Source organism: Bombus bifarius, unplaced genomic scaffold, assembly GCF_011952205.1.
Source record: "Bombus bifarius isolate JDL3187 unplaced genomic scaffold, Bbif_JDL3187 scf7180000009790, whole genome shotgun sequence".
Taxonomy (NCBI): Eukaryota; Metazoa; Arthropoda; class Insecta; order Hymenoptera; family Apidae; genus Bombus; species Bombus bifarius.
In genome coordinates, this window is record NW_022885336.1 from 624,049 (window position 1) to 648,075 (window position 24,027).

Genomic DNA, 24,027 nt, shown 5'->3' on the forward strand with positions numbered 1-24,027 from the left:
AACATATATAACTACAATAGATACTATTAAAATAACTAGTTATAATAATTTTCAACTAAATATACCGTGAATTTTGCCAAAACGATTTTTAAATAATTTTCGACTTAATTATATATATATTAATAATTATTTTTTCCTATTAATAATGTAATGGATATCTACTACCATATTTTCTATGCAAATCTACAATGTTTATTAAGAATAAAATTTGCACATACATTTTCTGCAAAATCACGCGTAAATCGATATATCTTTTATATAAACAAAAAACATTTCGGCTTAGCGATCAATTGAGCAGCAAAATATAATAATTATGGCAGCGTAGATATGTGTACTATATAGTTACATTCAAAATGTGCAGTAATTTTTGATTTATGGTACATGTCCGATATTGCTAAAATAAGTTATAGCTGCTAAATTTGTAATCAGACTTACACGAATAGTTTCGGAATTTAAAACACTTATCAAGTACTTGAAATTTTTAATTTTAGAATCCATCTTATAAACAACATCGGGAGATTATTTTCTAAATGCATTTCTCTTGTGAACTATTCATGTATGCCAAAAATTTCATGTGCTTTAAATTACTTTATAATATACTTAAGCTAAAACTAGATACAATTCTGAACACTTTAGTTCCTTCTGATAAGAATCTAATATATTATTATCTAGACGATAAAAAATGTTCATTTAAATAACATGAATTTCTTTGGTAAACAGGAACACAGCAAAAGTTTTTTTTTCGAACGAACGAAGAAAGTAATTTTATAAAAAAATTACACGAAAATAATGATGTCAAATGTTGTCATTAAATAGTTAATTCGTTAAATTAATGGTAGTCAGAAGGTATTAAAGATTAAAATAATGAATCCTTTTTAGGATCAAAATGAATCCGTGGCAGTTAAAGTGGTGTCAGTTCGACCGATGGCTGACCCATTTTCATTCGTAGACCTGTTACGTCATCCTCTATCCGTACTAACAACTTGTATTTCTAAACATAAAAATACAAAAGAATGATTAATGTTTTATTAGATACCCAAAAAACTTATGAAATCTTAAGCGAAATAATAAATAAGATTTATTTACTGTAGACGTATCTCCTGGTGTTGTCTTCCAGGCATAAATCATGTAACCAGGTATACAAAGCATCGAAGATAAAGCCGTCATCCAGCCAAGCACGTGCGACCACCATGGATATTCATAGTCTAAATATTTTACAGGTGTCCATTGTACGAGATTGAAAATGAAGACGCCCTATTAAAATTTTTAAAGATTGAGAATAATAATAATTTTATCTAAATTAAAACATAAATTAAAGTTAGACGAGAAAATTAGAAAGTAGTCTCAGTAATCTTTGATTTATAAAATAAAGAATGAACTCTACTTACGACACAAATCATCGGGGTGGTAATAGTCCAACATAGCTTCCACCACATTAGAGGGTAATATCCTATCATATCTCTTATAGCGTCGTAAAACCGATTTACACCAAAAGCCCAACTTATCGAGATACACTCGAAAAAAATTAGGAAGAGAAGACAGAACCCAGACACTGCGTATGAATCCAAGATTTGAAAGACGTACATGCCACCTTGTGAAATACAAGATAATCCAATAATGTAAGAAAGCACGCAAACTATCGCAATGAATAGTTCCTTACGCCGGCGAAGCAACTGCGGCCATTCGTCCACCTTGAATGTTAAATATTTTACAAGGGATTGAAAATTGTTTATTAAATATACCCTAAAGAATTTTACTCACCATGGCAGTAATAAACCCTTCCATAGTACAAAACTGAGAATCTAAACCTATGAGAAGAAGCATAAAGAAGAAGAGACAAGACCAAAGGGGCGCTCCAGGAAGTTGAAGAACCGCAGAAGGGTAAGCTAAGAAAGCCAATCCTGGACCAGAAGCGGCGACTTCTGCGACAGGTTTTTGTTGTTCGTGGGCCATGAAGCCTACCACGGAAAATATGACGAAACCGGCGAACATGCTCGTCGAAGAATTCACCGAGCAAACGATCAATGCGTCTTTGTAAACGTTATTTGTAAATTTATTGTAACTACCAAGAGCCACTAATGTACCCAAACCTAGTCCGTATGAAAAGAAGATTTGAGTAACAGCATCTATCCATACCTGCAAAGTTCAATAAGCTGTTACTAAAACCGAATAATTGTTACAATTATTTTCATTCAATCATTAAAAGAAAACGATTATTGCAGTATAACTGTATATTGCTTACCTCGGATTCTTTTAGTTTGGAAAGATTTGGACTGATATAAAATCGAATGCCTTCCATGGCTCCGGGTAAAGTAATGCCACGAATCAGAAGGATCGTCAACAAAACATAAGGGAACAAGGAGGTAAAGTATACCACCTTTCCAGTCCATTTAACACCTTTCCAAATACAAAAATAACAGAGAATCCAAACCAAAAGGAGGGTACCAGCTAGTTCCCAACGAATATTGCCGACGTGTTCCACGCCCTCACTGATCTGAAGTGCTCGACGTCTACAAAATAGTATTTTATACGCTCAAAGAAATCTTTCATATTGTTACTATAATTGTTTAGCCGAGCTTACTCCCAAAATTCTTTGACCGGATCAGTAAGCTCTGTGATTGTCATGTTGACGTCGTTGACGGAACATACTTTAACGTAATTATGATGTCTAGTAACTTGATTCCAACATATTAGCGAATCTCTGTCGTAGGGATTTACGCAATTCTTCGTGTTCCAATAGTTATTACAGCTTCCCCATGGTAATTCTGATTAAAAATAAAAGTCCATATAACTCGTTGAACTTTCTATATGTTTATCAAATTTATTTTTACTCTATATATAAAATACAATATCCTCGATTAAACTAACCACTGCGCATGGACATAAAAAAGTAGAAGATAGCCCAAGCAAGAATGACGATGTAATAAACATTCATCCAACAGGACATGACAGCGGCGGCATATCCGATACCCTTAAACAATGGCGCTATTTTGAAGACACCGAGGCCACCAACGGTAAGCATCTGGCCGAGAGCTAGTTCCATAAAGAACATTGGAATCCCAGCAAGAACCAGTGTTAAAAAATACGGAATTAAAAATGCACCGCCACCGTTCTTGTAACAGAGATATGGAAATCTCCAGACATTTCCCAGACCGATTGCTAGACCAACCTTCGAATCGAAGTGAATTAGTATAAAATCAATACAATATAAACGTTGAAGAGCAAGTAAGAAATAAGAAATATTATGATTGATAAAGTTACCACGCTCAAAATGAAATCTAGCTTGGTACTCCATGTACCACGTTCTGGCAGTGGCTTCGTTTTATTAGATGCGGATGCTAGGTTCAATGCGGTTTTGTCAGGATTTTCAAGATCCGCGAGTTCCGGTTCTCTCGATGCTTCCGTCATTTTGAACGATTTATTCCGCTGACCGTAAAAGAGTTCCCTCGTTTTCGATGACCTCTCTCGCGTATTCCTTTATTGGCCGCGGAACTACCGCGAAGACATAACAGTGTTTCTGTTGGCAATCAAACGTGTCATAATTTTTATTTCTTCGTCTATTATATATTTTTCGACTATCCTATGTATTGATTTTCTATAGAATATATTTAGCAAGTTCACATGAGAGTGGATTATGAGTCCTCTTATATGGATTATAAGCAACTTTCAAGGTTCGCTGAAAGGATGTAGTTTGCGAAGAACGAGTTTGACCGAGTTCTGTTTCCGGGACCGGATGCGATTTGTGTTTTGCGGTGTGGAAAATCTACGGAAAACTATTATTCGTCGAAATTCAAGGATACCAACTATAGTTTAAAACTGTAATCACTGACTATACCGAGTCACATGACTGGAATCTAACATTTCACTCATTTTTTGTCCGATTCTAAGATTTCTCTTTTAACAAAAACTGAAGAAAGTTATTGAAAATTTAATTAGACTAACAAGTATTTCAAAATGACTGAAAATCAAAAGTAAACGAACAGTTTAGTTACAGAAACAGTATTATAAAGAGATAATGTTTCGACGATTCTTGAAGGACTCGTCGCTCTTTCTATCGCGGAATCGTGCGAGAGTCAAAAGTGAAACGAAAGTAACATAGTTTCTGACGTCAAGATCAATAAGAAAAAATTAAGGCGTAAAAGTAATATCGATGCGATCCGGTTAAATACGAATGTCCGGCTGGGGAACCCTGTAATGAATATCCGAGTCCGTGCGCGTTCCCCCAAAGCTCATCCTTCCCCGGCCCCTTCGCGGCCGATCCATTGCCTGGCTCCCTCTTCCTCTTCCACGCTCATAAAAAACAGCTATATTCTAATTAGCCGAGAATGCGTTGTTCCGCATAACCGACATTGCTATGATCTTGAATTTCTCGCTTACTATTAATTGGTTTCTCGCTTTTCCAATTCAACCTCCACTTGCGGCTTTTCCTTCCGTCGATCAGATCTCCGTTTCTCGGTCAATGACGCGCCTAGGAATGTCAAGTTGCTCGCACGTGTTACATGTTCCCCATATTGTTTTACTTTGTTCTTTCTCAATAAGATAATTTGCGAAATAAAATCTTATACAAGGCATAGTTTCATACAAACCTAACTTTAGCCAGTTATCGATCTCACGACACTGTGTCAGCCGTTTATTGCGCTTCCGTGGTCACCGTGCTTCCTCCTCGTGAATTTCCGGTGGTTCGTGAGAAGAACGGAAATGAAGGAAGGACCGCGCGAAAGAGAAACGCCGATTTAGCGGAACTTTCTCAAGAATCAAATTAGATCGTATGCACTGCACTGCACACTCTTAATCTTTCACGCAACAGCTCGATCGGGTCGAACGGGCGGCATTCTCAGTGTTTCAAGCAAAATCCTCGATGCAGAAAAAGAGTGATGTAACACTTTGATTCGACGGAACTTCGATTCGGTAAAGTGATATTCGGCGATCAAGAGCTAACGGGTTCTCTTGATCCTGGCGGTTCTAGCGACGTTACGATCATCGATTACTACGTATGATGTACATAAACGACGAGAACTGTTGCAACTGTTCGTTTTTTCCTCCCTTGATCTCCCTTTTTTCTCTCAACTTTTGCTCGTCTCGTCTCGATGTCGATGTCTAAAAGACAATTTATATCTGAGGGACGATGTGAATGGTTAGCCGGCCCGCTCAGAACTGGAATCAGGAGTTCACTTTCGACGGCGAACTAGCTGAAATATCAGGGGTACAAAATCGGGGGATCCCCCTTTTCCTTTTTTTCCCCCGGTCCACCCTTGCCGTTTACATCGGTGTCACGCGTTTAATCCGCGCGCGCTCACTCGTGCCTGCTCGCGCGCACGAAGCAAGAGGGGACGAGGAAAACAAGGAGAAAGAGGGTCACCAAGATCGCAACAGTATATCATCATCAAGTTGACGGCTATCCCGACGATGCTGTGCTCTTTATTGTCAATGTTTAGATATGTACATCTACATATCCATCCATTTTCTTCTATGTATCGATAACTTTCCAATTCTAGCTCGCAATACCGTTACAACCTTATTCGATCGCGCCAATCTCAAGTACTTGAAATTGCAATACGGATGGCAGAAAAAATGTTTCCTAAGAATGTAATTAGAAAGTTCTATCATAGATATTAACCACGGGGGTTCCTTTTTGGTCAATTGAAGAAAAGAGCCTTAAAATAGAGAAACATTATTTATGAGGATTTTTGTTATTCATGAAATAACATCAATTGATCATCTGTTCTATACAAACAATATTGTTAATCATGTTTCCAAGTGTACAACTTTGAACACTTCACAATATCTCATTTTTCGCGTTATTATCCTTATTATCAAAACTGTCTTTTTTGTATATGAAATAAGCAAATTTCTGTACTTTCTGACGAAATGAAAGAGTACGATAAAGTAGGTGAGCAAGACTAGGAAGCTAGTATATCCGGAGGGTTCACGTGACACCGATCTATCGCTACATCCGTTCTGGGTACACTCCGTAATATAGATCATCAGGATGATCGACATTAACTCACACAAATCCCAAAGCATCTGCTATAGATAGAAATCACTCTTCGATTTATGAAATTAAGTAGATACCTGAAAAAATTTTTTGAATTCCTTAGAAAATTTTACGATTAATTCTTAATCTTAGAAGAAAAGAAGTAGTATTCGTGGAAGTTTCTCTGATCAAGTTGAAAAAAGTGACCCTTCGTTGTAAAAACAACGAATTTGATGTATGGTGCCCAAGTGTTCGAAACTTTTGCATGAAACAAGAAATTGTTAACGTAACTAATTTTTATACCTTACAAGCGCGCGCGTGCACGCGGTTTGATTGCTCGTTAACGGTCAGCACGGCAGAGGGGAGCATCCCCAATGACTAGAGGATGTGCGGGAAGTGGCGCGGGAACCGCGCTAAGAATTACTTTGCGGGTCACATCTTTTTTTTACGAATCGAACTACCTTTGATTTCGCGAAGTACGTTAAAACTTCTAATACGCAACAGAGATAAAATATATATTACACAAAGAATACAAAAATTGATAACAGACAAGTAAAAATACCAAATATAACATATATATAAAATTCGGAATAATTTATAACATTTAAAATATTGGTTAAATAACATTTCTTATTGAGTTCACACCTTTTGCAACACATTGACTTGAACATGATAAACATGCATATATAGCTCGTATAATTCCATTAAATTCTTCTTTCAACTGTACATAAAATGGGTAGTTTCATATAAATGATGAATGATATATTAACAATTCGGGAATAGTTATTTTGTTTTTAATTTAATGTGCATAAGACAAATGTATTGACATTTTTATTATTGCCTGCAAACAAAATTAATTTACTATTATATATTGTATGTTATTACTAATATATACTATTTTGCGTTCAAAATTAAAATAAAATAGCTGATAGCAGATGATACCTGGTGATACTTAAATTTTCGTTTCTAAAAGCATTTATGTAGGTTGGTATTATTAGTTTATGTTGTCAAATTTGGCAACCTTGTGAAGACTCATCGTGTGGTTGGAATTACTTTTCCTAACCTAACAAAATATCTGTTTTCTAGATTAAAGAGCAATATACTATTTAACTTATAATAAGCAATTAAGGAAATAATCCTTTTTACTATAATGGCTGAAGCAATGCGTCAAACTGTGGCTGGAATGTTGAAAGGCATTGAAAGGTGCATTATTCATTACTCAAAAGTGTAATCTAATTCATATCTTATATATAATTTATTTTAATAACACAAAAAATACATGGAAATTTAATATATTTCTTTCAACATTTAATTATTAATTTATTTGATCTCATTAAAATTTTATTTATATTGTTATCATGAAGAACATATTACAATCATATACATTAAGCATGCATGGCAAATATAATAACTGTAAATATATTTTTTATATTTTATAAAAATTTCAGATATAATCCAGATCATTTAGCAACGCTAGAAAAATATGTTGAAATACAATCAAGAGAGAATGCATATGACTTGGAAGCTAATTTAGCAGTTTTGAAATTGTATCAATTAAATCCACACAGGTTTAACATGGATATTACTTGTCAAATACTGTTGAAGGCTCTAACAAATCTTCCTCATACTGATTTTGTACTTTGTAAATGTCTTCTCAGTGAACGAATTGTAAGTTATTCATTTATCATCTTGATCTTTATATTTTCATGGAAAATATTTTGATTTATAACTTATATATTAATTAAGCATGATTTTGATTCAAGAACATATTTATAATATATATAATAAAACATTTTTTCATACAAAATATATATAATTTCTCATTTACATTTTTTACATAAATATGTTGCTAATCTACTTTTTATAGTTAATGCATAAACTGACCAATAAGTTTAAAATTATTTTTACAGATGCAAGAAAGTCCTATTAATCAAATCATGTATTTGGGAGATATTTTAGAACAATGTAATTTCCAACATTTTTGGGATAGAGTTCTTTCTATGTCTGATCTTTGTGATAGGATTGTAGGATTTCAAGATTCTATAAGAAAATTTGTTTGCCATGTAGTAGGAATTACATTCCAAACAATAGATAAAAATCTCTTAGCACAACTTCTTGGAGGAGTTGATGGTAATGTTTTTTCATATTTTTTAAATACTTTAAAAGAGATTTATGAAAATATTCACAAAAGAATATTCTGTTAAAAAATATTATATCAAAAAAGATAATTATTCTAAACAACATAAATCCATTAAAGCGTGAATTTATAAACTAAATTCCTTGAATTAATATTGTTAATATGTTTTACTTATCAATATTATGTAACATTTATATAAATGTAGAAATCTGTTTTTTAAGTACAAATTATTATACTACCTTAAAATATGTATGAATACAAATTTAATAATAAAATAATTTATTTCAGATACCACATTAAAACATTGGGTAAAAAAATATGGATGGAAAGAAGAAAGCAAGTCCATTATTTTTATAGCTAATCAGGATGAAAATATTAAAACAAAAAATATTACAGAAAAAATAGATTTTGAAAATGTCGCTGGTTTAATGGCTGCTTGTCTTTAAAACTTATATCTTCAATAAATTTTTTGAACAAAATAAATTTCTTACTTATTTTATAGTGTAATACTTTTTTATGTATAATAATTTCATAACACATATAAATATAAAAAATATACATTCTGCACAATTTAAATACAAATGAATTTCATTAATATTTTTGAAAAATTGAAAATTAGTACTGAATTTTGCATAAACTGGAATATTTCGTAATACATATGAATTCATAAAATTTTATAAAAGATATACTAAAATGTTTAATTATATGTATTACAAGATTTTGTTGAAATTCATTCATTGACATTACATTCAATACAGTTACTAACACTTGATTCAATCATGTGAGTATTAAATTTGCAAGTATATTTAGACATATTTAATCTTATGGAATGACTCACAAATACTAAAATATACATTAATTTAAGAGTTTATCTTGAACTATAAGCGGATATAATTTAATGAGGGATTAAATAATAATTCATCAGCAATGATACAAAATTTGTATAAAATTAAACCTTCAAACATCTTTCCTATGTGTTATTTTTTCTACATTTTTAACTAAATATGAGATTATTTAAAAAAGAACTTTATTAAAAGACTAAAAATTATTAAAAAATATTAGAATGCTGTAAATTTTCTAATTTTAAATAATTAAACGTTTTTAATAATATTTAAGTATTTGAAGTAGACAAATATAATATGTGAAAGTCTTCCTTTTCCTTCTCCTAAATTTTGTAATGTATAATATCTTATTTTTTTGCAAATTGCATTTAAATAATGGAGACTTTCTTAAACATATAGAAAAGTATTTATGGCAAGCAAAGCCATAAAAGAGCATTTTCATCTCAATATGTGATTAAGTTTTCATCTAAACTTCATGATCTATCAGGTACGCATCTTTTCGGAAAGTATAACGTGGTGGGTTTTGGCAAGGAAACATCCATAGAATTGGATGGCTCTTGCCACAAACCTGAGAAAGTAAAACCAGAGTACGTGAACTGTTTCTTTTATAATGATGATTATTCTGCATATGTTCCATTATGTTTTCTTCTCCGAGGATACCTTGAAATTGGTCTACCAGCATTGCGATGACAAACATGCCAAACAGTGCTGATTCCAATACCAATATAACACAGTGTAAGCTGCAGAAAAAACTTCTTGATTAATTTCATTTTTTTCTGACAACATATTTCTGTGTGTACTTCAAATAATTTTTAGATTTGAATAAACTTTACATGTAAATTTGAATATTGTATAAGAAAAAATTACTAATTATTTAATCTTCTCTCAAAGTACTCTTATTCTATTATTAGAAGTTGAATTTAAGTTAGAATATAATTATATAGTTATTATTTCAAACAATAGTGAAATATTTGAAACACACATACATGCGACTCTGTTTGACAGCTATGTCATTACTGCACCGAGAACATTCTAAAATCCATGAGGTTATCACCAAGCCTAGTGCATAGAAGGCCAATATTCCAACATAGACCAGAAATTGAATAAAGTACTTTTGATTTTGTTCTCCAACACAGTTGTTTATCCTTTGAGCAACATTGTAAATTAAGTTCAATGTGAAAAAATATCATTAAAGTATATAAATCATAAATCTGCTATTACTGCATTATTATTTTTATTATAATGAATGTTTGGTAAAAATACTAAAAAATAATACTAAGAAAATATCATAAATTCAGAAGTTAAGAAATAAAAATTACAATTGAAAATAAATAATAACAAAGATCAATTATTAATCGCTATAAATTGCATAATTTTTAATTGAATTTAATATTTTTTACTACTCTACAACTGTAAACATGTTTTATATTCCTATAAGTTATAGCATACCATGGACAATGATGATCCATTCGCCTAACACATCGTTTACAAATTCTACAATGACATGCTTTGGGAGGTCTATATGTTTCGCATCTAGTACAAACAGTCCAACTGTCTCTCTCATCACATTCAATTTTTGTTTCTGGATTATCTGTATGAATGTCAGAAAAGTCCATACGACTTTGAAGTAGTGGCACAACACCAGGATCACTGCAGACTGCTTTCAAATGTGATATTATCAATAATAATACAATAGTGTTGAAAGCCACAACATGAAAGGGACCCCACAAACTGTACATAATAATATACAAAATGAGATTAATTGTAAATCAGTAAATAATTAATGCAAGTGCATTTCCTGAAGATGCATCTCTAATTACAAGAAAAGTGCAATAATGTAATAAAATGGAAAAAGAAACATTCCATGAGCAATATTTTATTAAGTTAAATTAAAAGTATATTAAAAGATTAAAATACACATATCCATATTGATATAAAATTTATGCAAAATCAACTTTGTACAAATAAATATAAAACTACAAATAAATAGGTTTACAAACATAGAATATTATTAAATGCACCTGTCTTGCAAACTATGCAGGATAACCCAACGTACGACGACGTAATCTGCATAGAAGACAGCAACATATGTAATTATGATACACACAATCCCACAGGGGTCTTTTACAAACATTTTCATTTATTCCATACTCTTTGCTAGCAAATATATCAGCTATCGTCACAGACTTAGAACGAGTTTATGTAATTTCGTTCTTCATTGAATTTACATTATACGAATTCAATTCAATCTTCCTTAATTCCATTTAAGTTCAAGTCTTTATTCTACAATTGCACTAAAACATCAAGTCGGAACGTATTTATAGGCAAACAGTTGATTTGTTTCACTAAATAATGTTAAAATGTTAGCACAAATATTAAATTTTCTGACCAATACTGATCACTATTGACTAGCCTAAACTGACCGCCATGATATTGCTGTCATAAAATACCACGTGACATGCCCCACTACTCCAATGTAATCTTTTCCCCTGACTGAAAATATATTTTAGTTTCTTTATTAACATTGTAATGTTCAATAATGAAATGCTGTTTAACATGATGAACATAACCTAACAATTATTAAGTTTAATAATATAATAATAAATACATAATTTCTTTACTCCTATAAATTTTAAACAAAAAAAATTAAATATATATTAGCTTTTGAGAAATATTTTATAATATAAATTTCGTAATTTAATAAATATTAAGCAGCATAATTATGATAGTATCAAATAATCTAATTGCATTGAGAAATTGATATTAACTTCAAGAAGGAAAATTTTCTTTTCAAATGTTATTTGCTTCAAATGGATATTTAAATGGAAATATATGAACGTGGCATAGAATCGCTTTGTGTAAATATACAATAATGCATTATTAAACGAAAACTTTATTTACAGAACTACTCGCAAATAAAAGTAATAGCGATAATAATAATAATAATTAATAATAATAATAGTATTAATTAATAATAATAATTAATAATAATCGAATCATTATGAATCGATTAACGATAACTATAACAAGTGAAAGAAAGGGACAGTAAAAGACAGAAAGATAGGAAGAAAATAATGGTAGATTGCTACATCGGTGACTGTGATGGTGTAACAGTAGCAACAGCAGTTGAATAGACTTCAATAGTAGTAGTTAACGGTAGCTGTAGCAATAACTTGTATTTTGGACTTAATTCTCATGTACAGACTTAAGTTCTTTAATCTGCTTAATAAGATACGCCTTCTCATCATTGAACTGTTCGTCTTCGGAACGGTCAGTGTGGAAGCGTGTCAAGAATTCGATTAATTTTTCCTGATTACGCAGTAATATATCTAGGATTGGTTTCGGTTTATTTGGATTCGCCACAAATACCTAAAAAGTTACAAACAAATTTTTCTGATTATTTTCTAAATCTAAATAATAATGATGATTCTAAACTACGTAAATATACCTTAAAAACATGAAACGCTTCAAACTGAATATTACGTGATTTTTCTTTGAGCATATTCATCATCAATTTCAAATTGTCAGGATTCGAAATATATCGTGTCATTACCTGAAATTTAAGAACTGTCGAATTAACGTGCTCTTAAGAAGGTACATATATATATATATATATATATAAAAGCACGCATACACATACACGCGCGCGCACATTATACATATATACATATATATGCTTTCTTTAACTACTGATAATTATACATACGGTAAAATTGTGTCTATCAAGTAAGAGTTCCCCTAGCAGTTTCAAACTTTGTCGTCGCGTAACATAGTTTTCTGAATTCAATAACCTTTGATAATGAGAGAAAACTTTATCGTAATTAATTTCTAAAAACTCAGCGCTCAGTATTTTATGCCTGGTAAGTAATTCCTAAAAACCAACGTACCGGATGCACCAAGAGTATTCTTTACTTTAAGTACGATATATCATGCGCTTATCATCGCTTACTTTGAACGTAGAAAACGCGTCGGAAGCTATGTCGAATGTTGACACTTCAACGTATCTGAAAAAATTGTAAAAGTCGTCCGAATAGATCATGATTTTTGCCAAGGCCTCATATCTTGCACATTCTCTTAACATAGTGCCACAGTTTAAAGCAATGTCTTGGTGCTCATATCTGTAATTATTACATTTATAAATTAAAATATTTCATATTTATATTTAACAAGTAGAAGATGAATATCGTACTTTACCAGAACTTACCCAGACATGAGAGTAAACAAAATTTCCGGTTTAGTACATATATACTCTACTGTTGGAGATCTGGTTCCAATTTGTCTCCGTAATATATTATTAAATACTTGAGCAACATCCTTCTTTCCCTAATGAAATATTATAAAATATATTAAATATATGAGTATATGAGTATATTAATAAAGAAACAAATAGTATATCATAAATGAAATATTAAAAGTTTGAAAAATTGTTGCACAATTTATAATTTGATATTATATTGTAAATATATCTAAACATACCTCAAAATCTATGCGACTAAGATTTTGCACAAGTAGAAGCAACAAATTACTATTATACAATTCTTGGGCCAATTGGGCAACAACAATATCTGCTTGAGGCTCTGTTTCAGCTGTTCCATAAAGCATATTTTTTATATGTACCAAATTTTTACTGACATCCTCTTGAGCCTAAAAATTAATGTATTGCGTCATAGAAACCGAAATATAGTCTCACAACATACCTTTTCTACCTTCTTATCACCACGCTCCAATGCATTTACTGCTTCCTTAAGAGCTTTTACCACCTCCGCCGGACTCTTTTGAGACTTTCCGAACAGAGGCATGTTTTTCACAATGTACAGACCTTGCGGAATATATGGAAACAATAAACAACTGTTAGGTCTCTTGTTCTAGTAAATAGTTTATATAAACTGTAATTAATACAATTAAATAATGTGCACTACTATAGTACATAACCATTATGTAAATTCCAAGCATAGAAAATCCATTTGGAAAATTCATTCTAATGTTTTGTGCACAAAAACATAATGAAATAAAATTAAAAGAAAGTAAAAATAAAATTATATTAAATTTAGGTTAAAAAATTACGTGATTTAATTGCTGCAATAGTAAGTGCTCCAAATTTTGAATTAAAAGAGGCTATGTATGGTATTTTTCATATTCCAGACTTATAATATCCTCATATATGTTTATGCGAAGAGTCTTTTGTAGGATATACTCTTCTTAAATATTTTGTTCATATATTACAAGATTTGCAATAAATTGCGCCAAACATATTTCTTCAGGTTATATCTATAGATGTAAATGTCAAATTTGTTACAGGCTACGACCTATTATCATCAAACATGATTTTATAAATATTAATTGTGTCTGTTTTCTTATTTCGAAAGTACACATTCGAATTAACCTAAAAATTTTGACTTTCGCCGAAGTCAAGTTTAAAAATTCGTAAAGTGATTTAAAAAAAATAATTGAACCGACAAACACTGCAAGAAATATGCCGAATGAAATAGTTGCAACAAAAATGGAGGTCGTGTATCAAGTCGATCAACGATACAATGACGACAGAAAGGTTCAGGTAAAAAAAAAGGAAAGAAATCAACAAAGCAACATAAAATTTATACATGTTTATAAAAAACATAAATGATATAAAATAAAAATTTAACAATTTAAAGAAACTAGAAGAAATCGAATTGCGACTTGTTAGGGTGCAAGTTTGTTGAAGAAGATAATAAATGTTTAACCTGAGCGTTTCAATCGTCTCACGAGCCTTAAAATAATCTTACCATTCAGTCAGACCCTGAACGAACCCTCAGCCTCGGTTCGAAGTATTCTATACGATTCTTTTAAAAGCACACATATAAGGCAACTACTTTTCAATTCAATATTTCGTGTTAAAAACACAATTTATTCTATTATGACAACTCTATTGATAACAGATCCCGAACCTATGCAATGTGATATAGTTTCTTTTAAAGAACGCTACAAATGAATTATTTGTCTTTGAAAACTTTTGACTAATTGCACGATTCTATGACGTCTCTTATCAAAATTCTTTCGCGACTAATGCCGAATCTGCAAAAACATTATTGGTCTTGACTATCTAGAAACTTTCGTTTCAACCAATTGGAAAGCTTTGAAATTAAAATCACGCATCAATTCACTTAATTAATACGTAATCCTGCTATTTAAATGAACTATTTTTTATTTTATTTTCTTATAGGTATAATTACATAGTTTTTCTTAGGAGATGTATTGGAAAATTATTTAACCTGAGAAATCACAAAAAATGTCTCGTTTGATGTTATTTTGAACTACGTAACTACTCTGAATGTTTTTTATTAATTAATTATGTTTCAATTAATTAAAATCATTAGAAATATTCTTAGGATTACTTTGTACATGATATATTATATATTGAATCATGGCGCGAAAATTTCATATACTTTACCGCTTATTTTTTATACAAATAAGACTATAGTGAAATAGTGCATAAATTTTAATACTGCACTTCATTTGAAACATGTCTTAAATAAGAAATACTTTTAAATACCTATCTTAATTTAAAATTCATGTGTGTTTAAAATCGATAATAAAGCAAATAAATTACGAAACTTTTCTTTGGAAGTAATAATTACTTTTAAATATTTAATTCTTTTAAAAAATAGCATATTTGATGGAATTAAATATTTGAATGAGATTAATCTTTCCACTATTTACTATGTATAGTAAAGTCAATTGCGATGTACTACGCGTCCTTTTTAATTTACTACGTGTCCTTTTTAATTTACTACGCGTTTGTGTTCAACATAAGTTATTTATTGGACAAAAACCGACAAATGGGTATTACCAATCTAAAAAGTGAAATCCCAATAATAGTGTTTGGCATTTTGTAACACTAGAAACAGGTTTTTCTTGAAGATATTACAGTGCCCATAAACGTGGAACAGAAGAAGCCACGTGACTGGGAAAGCAACCAATCAGCTGTTTAACTTTGTCATGCCGCCAAGCTCGTCTCTATTCTGTACTGTGCACGCGGAAGCTAGATTTGTGTTGTGTGTGATATTTTTCCAATGAGCGTTTTCATAAAATGGTCGCATTAATACGATAAAGAAACAGCTAGCTTTCAATTTTGTGCGTGCAATAAGACGTTCCTTGATCGGTATATCATTGAATTCTGTTCTCAAATGGTTCTATATCATAGTCGCCATTTTGGTGATAGACCGAGCCAAGATTAGCGAGTGTACCTATGATCTTTTTATTTTCACTCGGCATTCGGTCGATCGTCGTGATCGTCGGTGACGCCGGGACGAAATTCTAACCTCGAGGATGACGCAACAAAACAAAACGATGAACTTTCTCATACATGACGCGAACGGTGAGTATGCCGAGTGCGCGCCAATTATCAGCATGCCTCGCTTCGATGATAATGCCTTGATTTTCTCTCGTTTTCTTTAAAATCACGTAGTTTCACTATCGTTGCCTTGTTCCCGGTTTCATGTTCGTGTTTCTGCTATTTTTCTTTTGATTCTTGTTAATTGCAATTTCATGTTGACTCTTCTTTTTCCACATACATGTTAGTCTTATACTCTGTTTCTTTCTAAACTATCTGCACTGAATTTATGGAAAGATGTTTTTATTTTCTTTTCTATTACTAAACAGATAAAATCAATTTACTTCCAAGTTGTTTGACTTTAAATTGTTTAGGAATGTACTTACTTGTTTGTCTTGATTGTTCAATCGAAAAAGGTCACTTTTACTTCACAATGCTTATATTCAAGTTTGAAGATCCTGTTCAGTGTGTTTTTAACATAGTTAAGGTATATTAGTTCGGAGAGCCTTTGTTTAGTTCAATAATTTTTCATGTTTATGTTTATCAAATATTTAAATTTTTCATTAATTACTACTAACTCTATATTGTTTGATGTTATCATAATACATTGATGTTGTACTTGTTTAACTATCAAAATAGTAATAGAATATTTAATATCATTTTAGGTCATCCACAAGTAATAAAAGTAGTGCAGAGTACTGCTAATAAGGCATTGGGTGGTATCGTCAGTACAACAAATGCAGGTGGCCTTAAAGTCTTTAAGACTCCGAGCCAAGAATCTCAGGTATAATAAACAATATATGTATAATAATTTTATTTGCCATTTGAACCTTTTTTTTATTATAATATTTATATAAGGATAATTCAGTTTTTCATTTTAATATTGAATTCAGTGATTTGTCTCTGATGTTTAGGTTTTGTCATCTAACGCACAAGTTCTTAGAACTATCAGTCTGCAGAGTCCTTCAACTCCTGGCCAAAGTAAGTAACTTTTTCAACAATTATTTTTATCTAGTCACCTATCTCTTTATGTATTTTTTCTTAACAAATTTAAAAAATTAGATTTTTGTACATTTGAAACTTTTGGCATAATTATTTCTTACATTATCGATTATTTGAAAAAAATATTGTAAACATAAGTTACTCTACTTCCAGAAAAATATCTTATAGGGAATATAAATTTTGTTTAGTTGAACATACCTCCAAGATTTCAAGGTGACCTTTGTTTTTTTAAATAGGTCTATATATTTTTATTTAGGTAGTCATGTAATTCATTATTAAATGAATTCATTTACACCTATAACATGTTGATCTTTCAATGTCATTCAAAGATGTTTATGCGAATTTAAAATTTATTTTCTATGAATAAAAACAAGATTTCCTTATCAGAGTGAATCTGATTTGATCATAAAGATGATACAAATTTACATTAATATTTATATTCATCATTATGTTTCTAAACAAAGGACATTCTTCAAATGAATTTGTCTTGTAATAAACTGCATGCCTAATAGAACGAAAATATATAGTTTCATATTAAAAAATAAAAGTCATCTTGCAATCAGAGGTGTAATTAGATAAAATTTATGTCCATCATTAGATGCCCTCTTTGAAACAAATTAATTTGAAATATCTGTTTGAATAACCACAATTTCAAGATATAATTATGTGAAAATGTTTATACGACATGTCCTGTATATATAGTAATATAATTTCTTGTCATTTAATTTTGAAATAAAGGATATTAAAACAATATTTTTTGTGTGTAATTATTCTAGGGTTGGTTACAATACCATTACAGAATACAAAATTAGCAACAACCAAGGCTGGTGAACCTGTACTGACCAAAACTATTCAATTAACATCTGCACAAATGGTATGCTTTATTCAAAATAATTACCTCTGTTGGTAAAATTTTAATACTAAACTCATTAAAAGTTATAAGAATATATGGACTGATTGTTTTGTTTATTTTGTTTTACAGAGTGATATAAAGCAGGCAATAGTATCTCAACAGCAACAACAACAGCAACAACAATCTGGTAATCAACAAATTGTGAAAGATGCAAGTGGAAAAACATATATTAGTCCAATATTGGATCATAGTGGTTCTAGAAAAAGACAAGATGTTGAGGGTGGTGATTTTGTACCAGAGTAAGAATTTATCTATTTTAATGGAATATTTTTTTATACATGTATTTACTATTGTCTTCATTCTATAGATTACTTGTAAACAAATTTTAATGATTAAGAACTTAAATATTTAAAATAAATTTTTAGTAACATATATTTATCATTAATGTTTTATTTTCTTGTTGATAGCAAACGGAGAAAAACGGAAAAAGTAGGTAAAGGATTACGTCATTTTTCAATGAAAGTTTGTGAGAAAGTTAAAAAGAAGGGAACGACGTCGTACAATGAGGTTGCGGATGAACTTGTTGGAGAATTTACTAATCCTGCTCATATAAACTCTTTAACAGATCAGGTATGATTTTCGCCATTTCTTTTCATTTTTAAAGTAATACAAATAAAGAACAACGTATTATTTTTTGTCTTATAGCAATATGATCAGAAAAATATTAGAAGACGTGTTTATGATGCTTTGAACGTTTTAATGGCAATGAATATTATTTCAAAAGAGAAGAAGGAAATCAGGTGGTTAGGTTTGCCAACTAATTCTCTTCAGGAATGTTTGGCACTTGAAAAAGATAAAAAGAAGAAAATCGAGAGGATTAAAGCGAAAACACAACAATTGCATCAATTGATCCTCTCGCATATCTCTTTTAAAAATTTGGTGGAACGTAATCGTGCCAATGAGAGTCTGCGTGGCCCACCAAAACCAAATTCTGCCATACAGCTGCCATTCCTGATTGTGAATACTAGCAAAAAGACTGTCATAGATTGCAGCATTTCAAATGACAAGTATGATGATAGAAATAAGTGATTTTTTTATTACTGTCAATATTATATTTTAATTGATAATATCAAATCATGTTGGTTACAGAACCGAGTACCTGTTCAATTTTAACGATAAGTTCGAAATTCACGACGATATTGAAGTTCTAAAGCAAATGGGTTTAGCTTTCGGTAAGCAATTTGTTTTATATTTTTTTTTTGAACCTATCAGTCAGATTATTTAAAGAGAAATAATATTTGATCAGGTTTAGAGAAGGGTGAATGCACAGAGGAAAATTTGCGGAAGGCCAAATTAATGGTTCCAAAATCTCTGGAAAAATATGTGGAACGTACGTATGATTCATAATTAAACAATTGTTCAGATCGTTATATGAATTTTATATTTCAATGCTTTACTTTAGAGCTAGCATCTGGTGATTTGGAAAAATTCATCCCAGTGACCATTCCTGGACCAAGTACCTCAATGGAAGATCTGGACACAAAATTGGAAGGCTCTCGACCTCCTTCATCTTCTCATACTTCACTTTCAGAGGATGTTCTATCGCCACCCTCGCAGTATTATTCCGAGGAGGAAGATGAAGAAGAGGAAAGTGATCAAGATGACCAAGCCGATAGTGATCTCGAAGTTAACTAGCACTCCGAACGATTTTCTCGGGGCTGGACTCAGGGTGAGTAATTCATAATATATAGAATTAAAGAAATCTTTTTAATGTACAAATAGTGTAAAATTTGTATTTTACAGGATACTCGTCACTGTTAGCAGCGTACTCGACATGGTCGTCATCGATATCGCTCTTAAAAATGTCATTCTTGTGCGCAATCAAGATGCAAACGAGTGACGGTAGTCGAGGGTCTCTTAAATATGGAACCTCGTTGTCACCGTTAATAAAAGTCTGTTAATGAAAAATGAGGATGGTCAAAAAGTGAATTAAATGTCGATTGGGGCCAAGGAGAAACACACAAAAAAAAACAAATCGTGTAGGCATAAAACACAAAAGCTTCAGAACGTCTCGTCTGAAAAAAGGAGACTCTCGATGCATGACGATCGACAGGATCCATGATTATGCGGCGCGACTGAAACCCGGGGTGCTATTTTAATTGTGCATCATCTTAACAGGTTTATATGACTAGCATCTATGTATTGTAAATTATAATCTTTACAATGATATCGATATTAATGTGTACGAGACATTATGACCAGTACTCATTTTCTTATGGCACGTTTATAATTAATATCGCCCAAGCTAATATGCCAAGATAAATGGTATTCTGAACAAGGGCACACGTCTGATTCAATTTCGAACTAAAAATAATAAATTGTAATAATGTTATTGCACTGTGTATATCAATTTTCTCTACCTGTATGTGTTTAATTGCTTTTCCAATAGACATATATTTGCTTGTTTAAAACTTTGATTATAAATTGATATAATAGAACATAATTTATAAATATATAATATTAAGAATAATTATTTTAATTTCAGTTTTTATAGTTATTTATAACGATCATATATATGTATTATATAAATTCAAAGTTTGTTACTGTTATCTGAATCAGTTCAAATAAAAGATGAAAATAGATTTACTAAAAGTAGTCATAAAAGCAAATCTGTTCCATGTTTTTTACTTCAATTTCTACTATATATCACAAAGCATTTTAAATTAAATATTTATAGAATGCTTTATAAGTTGTTTTTCTTTTTCATTATAATTACTCTTACTATTGCTATTATCAAAATTATAAATTTTTATTCAAGATCATCATCGTCATATAGATCATCAAAATCTGAAAGAAAGCATTATTACTCATAAGATATCAGTAATATTTGTTATGCTATCAGCATTAATTAATTTTGAATGAAAATATTATCTTTATTTACCATTGAAAAAATCCGCATGTACTGCTTTTTCACTTGCAGTTAAATCAACCAACAAACGACTACCTCCAACCTAAAATAATTTTAATAAATTCATGATTATCAATATTCGTATTGGTTTATTTTTTCCTCCAGAACAATCATTTACAAACTTTTCGAAAATTATCAATATATATAATTTGGAGGAAAAAAAACGATGTTTAGTTCATCATTTACTAATAAAAATTAATGTTTCAACGTAAACATAACCTTATTAAACTGATACGTACCTCTTCTAATTCGATGTAAGATCCAGCACCTTCTGGAAACATCTCATCTGCTACAAGGGTAGGTTTCATTTTATTACAAATGTGAATTAAACAAGGACTGTGTAAATTTTTTGCAAGCCTATTATGGCTGGATATATATACAATTAATAACAACAAGCTACTATGCAACAGTAATATGTTATCCAAAGAATTTGAAATCTTGTATCAGCGCCCTCTCGAGAAAATTGACAAAGTTACATAACCAGGTATGTATTTTAAATTACTTTTTAAAATTCTAATGGATATTTTCACAAAAAAATAAGGATTAAACAAAATGGTATTCAACGATATCTATCTGTTTTTTTTTTAAAAAACTGTAATTATTATTAATCGTAATAATATACTCATCATTGACAATGACGCGGCTATGTGCACATTAAAACACCTTAATCCGTATCTTACAAGACCAGCTTTTCTTTTACACTATATACAGTAGCTAAATATTGTATTATTTCATTTTGCAATATAATAAAACTATTTATATATTTATATATGCACGTATGTGTTTTTGAATCGTTGTAAGTGTCTACACTTTCTATTTTTACATGCAGACACGTGCAACAAATTATAACAAAATTCATCAGCTTCTTTAATTTTCTTTCTATGCTTAGCATAAGCAAGAAACGATTCGAAATTAAACAATTCTGCTTGGCTTGCTTCTTCTCTGTACAACGTAATAGGCTCCTCTAAGGCTCAGCTTATCGCCGACGAATTTTTTCTTCGGCGTCCAACGACGTATAACGTTATTCTTCATCTCAGAATTCAGGAGACTATATAATTTAATATTAACATCTCGTTCGACCCTAGAACCAGCTGACTCGATTATTATATTTTACTAAAATCACGATTAAAATCACGATTGGAATTCTTCTGATTTTAGTTGGGATTATATTTTATTTACAAGTTGATTAAAGTTAAACTTCTCTTTCGTTGAGTCCGCATATTCAATTGCATTTAACTGTAACTCTCTATATTCTATGTAAAATCAATCATACAGATAACAAAAAATATACATATCAAAACTTGAAAACAAAAAATCGTCATCTTTGAGCGAGATAATCTTCGTGATAGCTTTGATTTATTAGAACGATCTACAATGATTCTTTTGTACCCCATATTGTTTGTATAAATATACAGAATAAAATATTGTACAACATTTTCTAAATGAGGAGATTCTTGAGCTAAGGTAACATAATTTTAAATGTTTCTACGGTTTTGAGAATCATACAAGAGCAAGAAAAAGAGATAGTCGAATATAATAAAGTATAGGCATTTGTAGCATATTGCACCGTCATTTTACATATAGTTTATTTTGACTTATAAAAAAATGCTGATTAGACCACTCTTTTTATGAGTCATAAAAAGTTGTCGTTCAAAATGAATATTGTAACAGCAAGAAAAAAAAAAGAAAACATTTATAAAACATTTCATTTGCACGTTTTCATAGATCACAATTCCATCGTTACGAAGATATGATTTCATTAAATGAAATCGTTCTTAAAATTGATAAATAGTAAGCAACAATATTTAAAAGTGACACATGAGTCACGAATTATTTAAAAACGTTTAACTAACGTTTTGTTTTATCCCTTTTCTTTTTTTGTTAATTCTTTTACAGACATTTCATTCAGTCGTACAAAATTGTATCAAAAATCGTACAAAATATTCGTACAGAGGTACAATATCGTGAAAGTACGATACATTAGAGCTCTTATATTTTTCAACATTGATAGTCAATAATTTAAAAAGCACAAAAGAAAAATATTTAAGAAACATGTAATTATAGTACTGTTAGCTCAGGAATCTCTTATACATGGATACGGTACTTCTAAAGGGACACTCTGTACGGATGTAAAACAATATTAAAAAGTAGAAAATATAGACAAAACTATCGTTTGACAATACTAATTTTTTCTATGGAAATCTTTATGTATTCCGAAAAATAGCATACGACACTCGATTTTAGTACGGACTTCACATCGTAGTTGAATAAAAATAATTGTTGCAATTAAAAAAAGTAATAAGTACAGAAAAGCGGACATATGGGAATTTGATTGACTGGATCTAGGGTCAAATACATCGGTCCGCGCAGAGAAATTCCGTACCCCGGATTCCGAGCGAAGAAGTTACGTTTTATCTTCGTCACAGAATGAAGAAGGAAACAAAATTTATATTTGTTTCCGCATAAGAAAGAAAATTGTCCCTCTATCGCTGGCATACACGGCGAAAGTCCAACGAGGACAAACATTTTTTAATGTATAACGAATTCCAATATGGATATGGACGATTATTTTTGATTACTATTTCTCATATAGTCCTCTTTTTTTAATGAACATCCATAAGAGTGGATGTTTATTTATCATCGTAAAATTACGCAGTTATCCTTAAAAGGGAAATTCATGTTCCCCGGAAATGAGTTAAAAAATGAGATTGTTCGGTGTCAAAGTAAAAACGTAAAAACCAGAAGGAGCGCAAACGAATTAACTATCACATTATAAACTATACTACTGTGTAAAAACGTATTTCCATTCTATGTAGAGCTTACTTACAATAACAAATACAATAAATTATTAACATTGTACTCGGTATAAAATATATTTGAATATATATATATATTATATATATATATATATTAAATATATGATTATATATATATAATTATAT

At 30.6% G+C, this 24,027-nt stretch overlaps 6 protein-coding genes across 12 annotated transcripts; 2 read left to right on the plus strand and 4 right to left on the minus strand.

Moving 5' to 3' along the window:
* Window positions 1–169: 169 nt before the first annotated feature.
* LOC117215725 (sodium- and chloride-dependent GABA transporter 1-like) lies at window positions 170–11,098 on the minus strand. 4 transcript variants are annotated; one of them, XM_033462148.1, is made up of 10 exons: window positions 4,587–5,176; window positions 4,378–4,468; window positions 3,262–3,517; window positions 2,869–3,169; window positions 2,582–2,765; window positions 2,243–2,510; window positions 1,762–2,136; window positions 1,389–1,691; window positions 1,087–1,254; window positions 170–991 (listed from the first exon to the last, which is right to left on the minus strand). In XM_033462148.1, exons 3-10 carry the CDS (start codon window positions 3,406–3,408, stop codon window positions 902–904), a joined length of 1,836 nt encoding a protein of 611 aa, XP_033318039.1. In that variant the 5' UTR covers window positions 3,409–3,517; window positions 4,378–4,468; window positions 4,587–5,176; the 3' UTR covers window positions 170–901. The 4 variants fall into 4 exon arrangements, with proteins under 4 accessions (XP_033318039.1, XP_033318040.1, XP_033318038.1 ...); XM_033462149.1 differs by lacking the exons at window positions 4,378–4,468; window positions 4,587–5,176 and adding an exon at window positions 10,975–11,098; XM_033462147.1 differs by lacking the exon at window positions 4,378–4,468.
* LOC117215729 (eukaryotic translation initiation factor 3 subunit K) lies at window positions 6,967–8,594 on the plus strand. The gene is made up of 4 exons (XM_033462153.1): window positions 6,967–7,177; window positions 7,423–7,642; window positions 7,885–8,104; window positions 8,400–8,594. Exons 1-4 carry the CDS (start codon window positions 7,125–7,127, stop codon window positions 8,555–8,557), a joined length of 651 nt encoding a protein of 216 aa, XP_033318044.1. The 5' UTR covers window positions 6,967–7,124; the 3' UTR covers window positions 8,558–8,594.
* LOC117215728 (palmitoyltransferase ZDHHC3) lies at window positions 9,321–11,355 on the minus strand. Its single transcript, XM_033462152.1, has 4 exons — window positions 10,975–11,355; window positions 10,403–10,684; window positions 9,940–10,098; window positions 9,321–9,693 (listed from the first exon to the last, which is right to left on the minus strand). The coding sequence occupies exons 1-4, from the start codon at window positions 11,091–11,093 to the stop codon at window positions 9,420–9,422; spliced, it is 834 nt and encodes a 277-aa protein (XP_033318043.1). The 5' UTR covers window positions 11,094–11,355; the 3' UTR covers window positions 9,321–9,419.
* A 473-nt stretch (window positions 11,356–11,828) lies between these two features.
* Window positions 11,829–15,007, minus strand: LOC117215731 (protein Mo25). Of its 4 annotated transcripts, none has more exons than XM_033462159.1 (9): window positions 14,716–15,007; window positions 14,018–14,221; window positions 13,660–13,772; window positions 13,430–13,597; window positions 13,158–13,276; window positions 12,903–13,071; window positions 12,660–12,824; window positions 12,402–12,506; window positions 12,098–12,322 (listed from the first exon to the last, which is right to left on the minus strand). In XM_033462159.1, the coding sequence occupies exons 3-9, from the start codon at window positions 13,750–13,752 to the stop codon at window positions 12,140–12,142; spliced, it is 1,002 nt and encodes a 333-aa protein (XP_033318050.1). In that variant the 5' UTR covers window positions 13,753–13,772; window positions 14,018–14,221; window positions 14,716–15,007; the 3' UTR covers window positions 12,098–12,139. The 4 variants fall into 4 exon arrangements, with proteins under 4 accessions (XP_033318048.1, XP_033318050.1, XP_033318047.1 ...); XM_033462156.1 differs by having other exon boundaries at window positions 13,651–13,772; window positions 14,716–15,006; XM_033462157.1 differs by lacking the exon at window positions 14,018–14,221 and having other exon boundaries at window positions 11,829–12,322; window positions 13,651–13,772; window positions 14,716–15,006.
* Window positions 15,008–15,919: 912 nt separating this feature from the next.
* Window positions 15,920–20,509, plus strand: LOC117215730 (transcription factor Dp-1). The gene is made up of 11 exons (XM_033462155.1): window positions 15,920–16,307; window positions 16,928–17,046; window positions 17,177–17,243; window positions 18,041–18,138; window positions 18,247–18,416; window positions 18,585–18,747; window positions 18,823–19,184; window positions 19,267–19,349; window positions 19,424–19,507; window positions 19,580–19,846; window positions 19,921–20,509. The coding sequence occupies exons 1-10, from the start codon at window positions 16,259–16,261 to the stop codon at window positions 19,810–19,812; spliced, it is 1,428 nt and encodes a 475-aa protein (XP_033318046.1). The 5' UTR covers window positions 15,920–16,258; the 3' UTR covers window positions 19,813–19,846; window positions 19,921–20,509.
* A 279-nt stretch (window positions 20,510–20,788) lies between these two features.
* On the minus strand, window positions 20,789–21,544 carry LOC117215732 (COP9 signalosome complex subunit 9). The gene is made up of 3 exons (XM_033462160.1): window positions 21,325–21,544; window positions 21,059–21,128; window positions 20,789–20,964 (listed from the first exon to the last, which is right to left on the minus strand). The coding sequence occupies exons 1-3, from the start codon at window positions 21,391–21,393 to the stop codon at window positions 20,927–20,929; spliced, it is 177 nt and encodes a 58-aa protein (XP_033318051.1). The 5' UTR covers window positions 21,394–21,544; the 3' UTR covers window positions 20,789–20,926.
* Window positions 21,545–24,027: the final 2,483 nt, after the last annotated feature.

Coding starts and splice junctions, on each gene's coding strand:
- LOC117215725 (XM_033462149.1), bottom strand. CDS start 3,408: ATGACGGAAGCATCGAGAGAACCGGAACTCGCGGATCTTGAAAATCCT. Junction 2,766..2,868: donor TTTTATGTCCATGCGCAGTG/GTTAGTTTAATC, acceptor ATTTTTAATCAG/AATTACCATGGGGAAGCTGT. Junction 992..1,086: donor CACCAGGAGATACGTCTACA/GTAAATAAATCT, acceptor TTTTATGTTTAG/AAATACAAGTTGTTAGTACG.
- LOC117215730 (XM_033462155.1), top strand. CDS start 16,259: ATGACGCAACAAAACAAAACGATGAACTTTCTCATACATGACGCGAAC. Junction 18,417..18,584: donor GGTGGTGATTTTGTACCAGA/GTAAGAATTTAT, acceptor TCTTGTTGATAG/CAAACGGAGAAAAACGGAAA. Junction 19,350..19,423: donor GCAAATGGGTTTAGCTTTCG/GTAAGCAATTTG, acceptor ATATTTGATCAG/GTTTAGAGAAGGGTGAATGC.
- LOC117215732 (XM_033462160.1), bottom strand. CDS start 21,393: ATGAAACCTACCCTTGTAGCAGATGAGATGTTTCCAGAAGGTGCTGGA. Junction 21,129..21,324: donor CTTACATCGAATTAGAAGAG/GTACGTATCAGT, acceptor AAATTATTTTAG/GTTGGAGGTAGTCGTTTGTT. Junction 20,965..21,058: donor ACATGCGGATTTTTTCAATG/GTAAATAAAGAT, acceptor GCTTTCTTTCAG/ATTTTGATGATCTATATGAC.
- LOC117215731 (XM_033462157.1), bottom strand. CDS start 13,752: ATGCCTCTGTTCGGAAAGTCTCAAAAGAGTCCGGCGGAGGTGGTAAAA. Junction 13,072..13,157: donor TTGTTTACTCTCATGTCTGG/GTAAGTTCTGGT, acceptor TAATAATTACAG/ATATGAGCACCAAGACATTG. Junction 12,323..12,401: donor AAGCGTTTCATGTTTTTAAG/GTATATTTACGT, acceptor GTAACTTTTTAG/GTATTTGTGGCGAATCCAAA.
- LOC117215728 (XM_033462152.1), bottom strand. CDS start 11,093: ATGAAAATGTTTGTAAAAGACCCCTGTGGGATTGTGTGTATCATAATT. Junction 10,685..10,974: donor CTGCATAGTTTGCAAGACAG/GTGCATTTAATA, acceptor TATTATGTACAG/TTTGTGGGGTCCCTTTCATG. Junction 10,099..10,402: donor ATGGATCATCATTGTCCATG/GTATGCTATAAC, acceptor TGTTGCTCAAAG/GATAAACAACTGTGTTGGAG.
- LOC117215729 (XM_033462153.1), top strand. CDS start 7,125: ATGGCTGAAGCAATGCGTCAAACTGTGGCTGGAATGTTGAAAGGCATT. Junction 7,643..7,884: donor GTCTTCTCAGTGAACGAATT/GTAAGTTATTCA, acceptor TTATTTTTACAG/ATGCAAGAAAGTCCTATTAA. Junction 8,105..8,399: donor ACTTCTTGGAGGAGTTGATG/GTAATGTTTTTT, acceptor AATTTATTTCAG/ATACCACATTAAAACATTGG.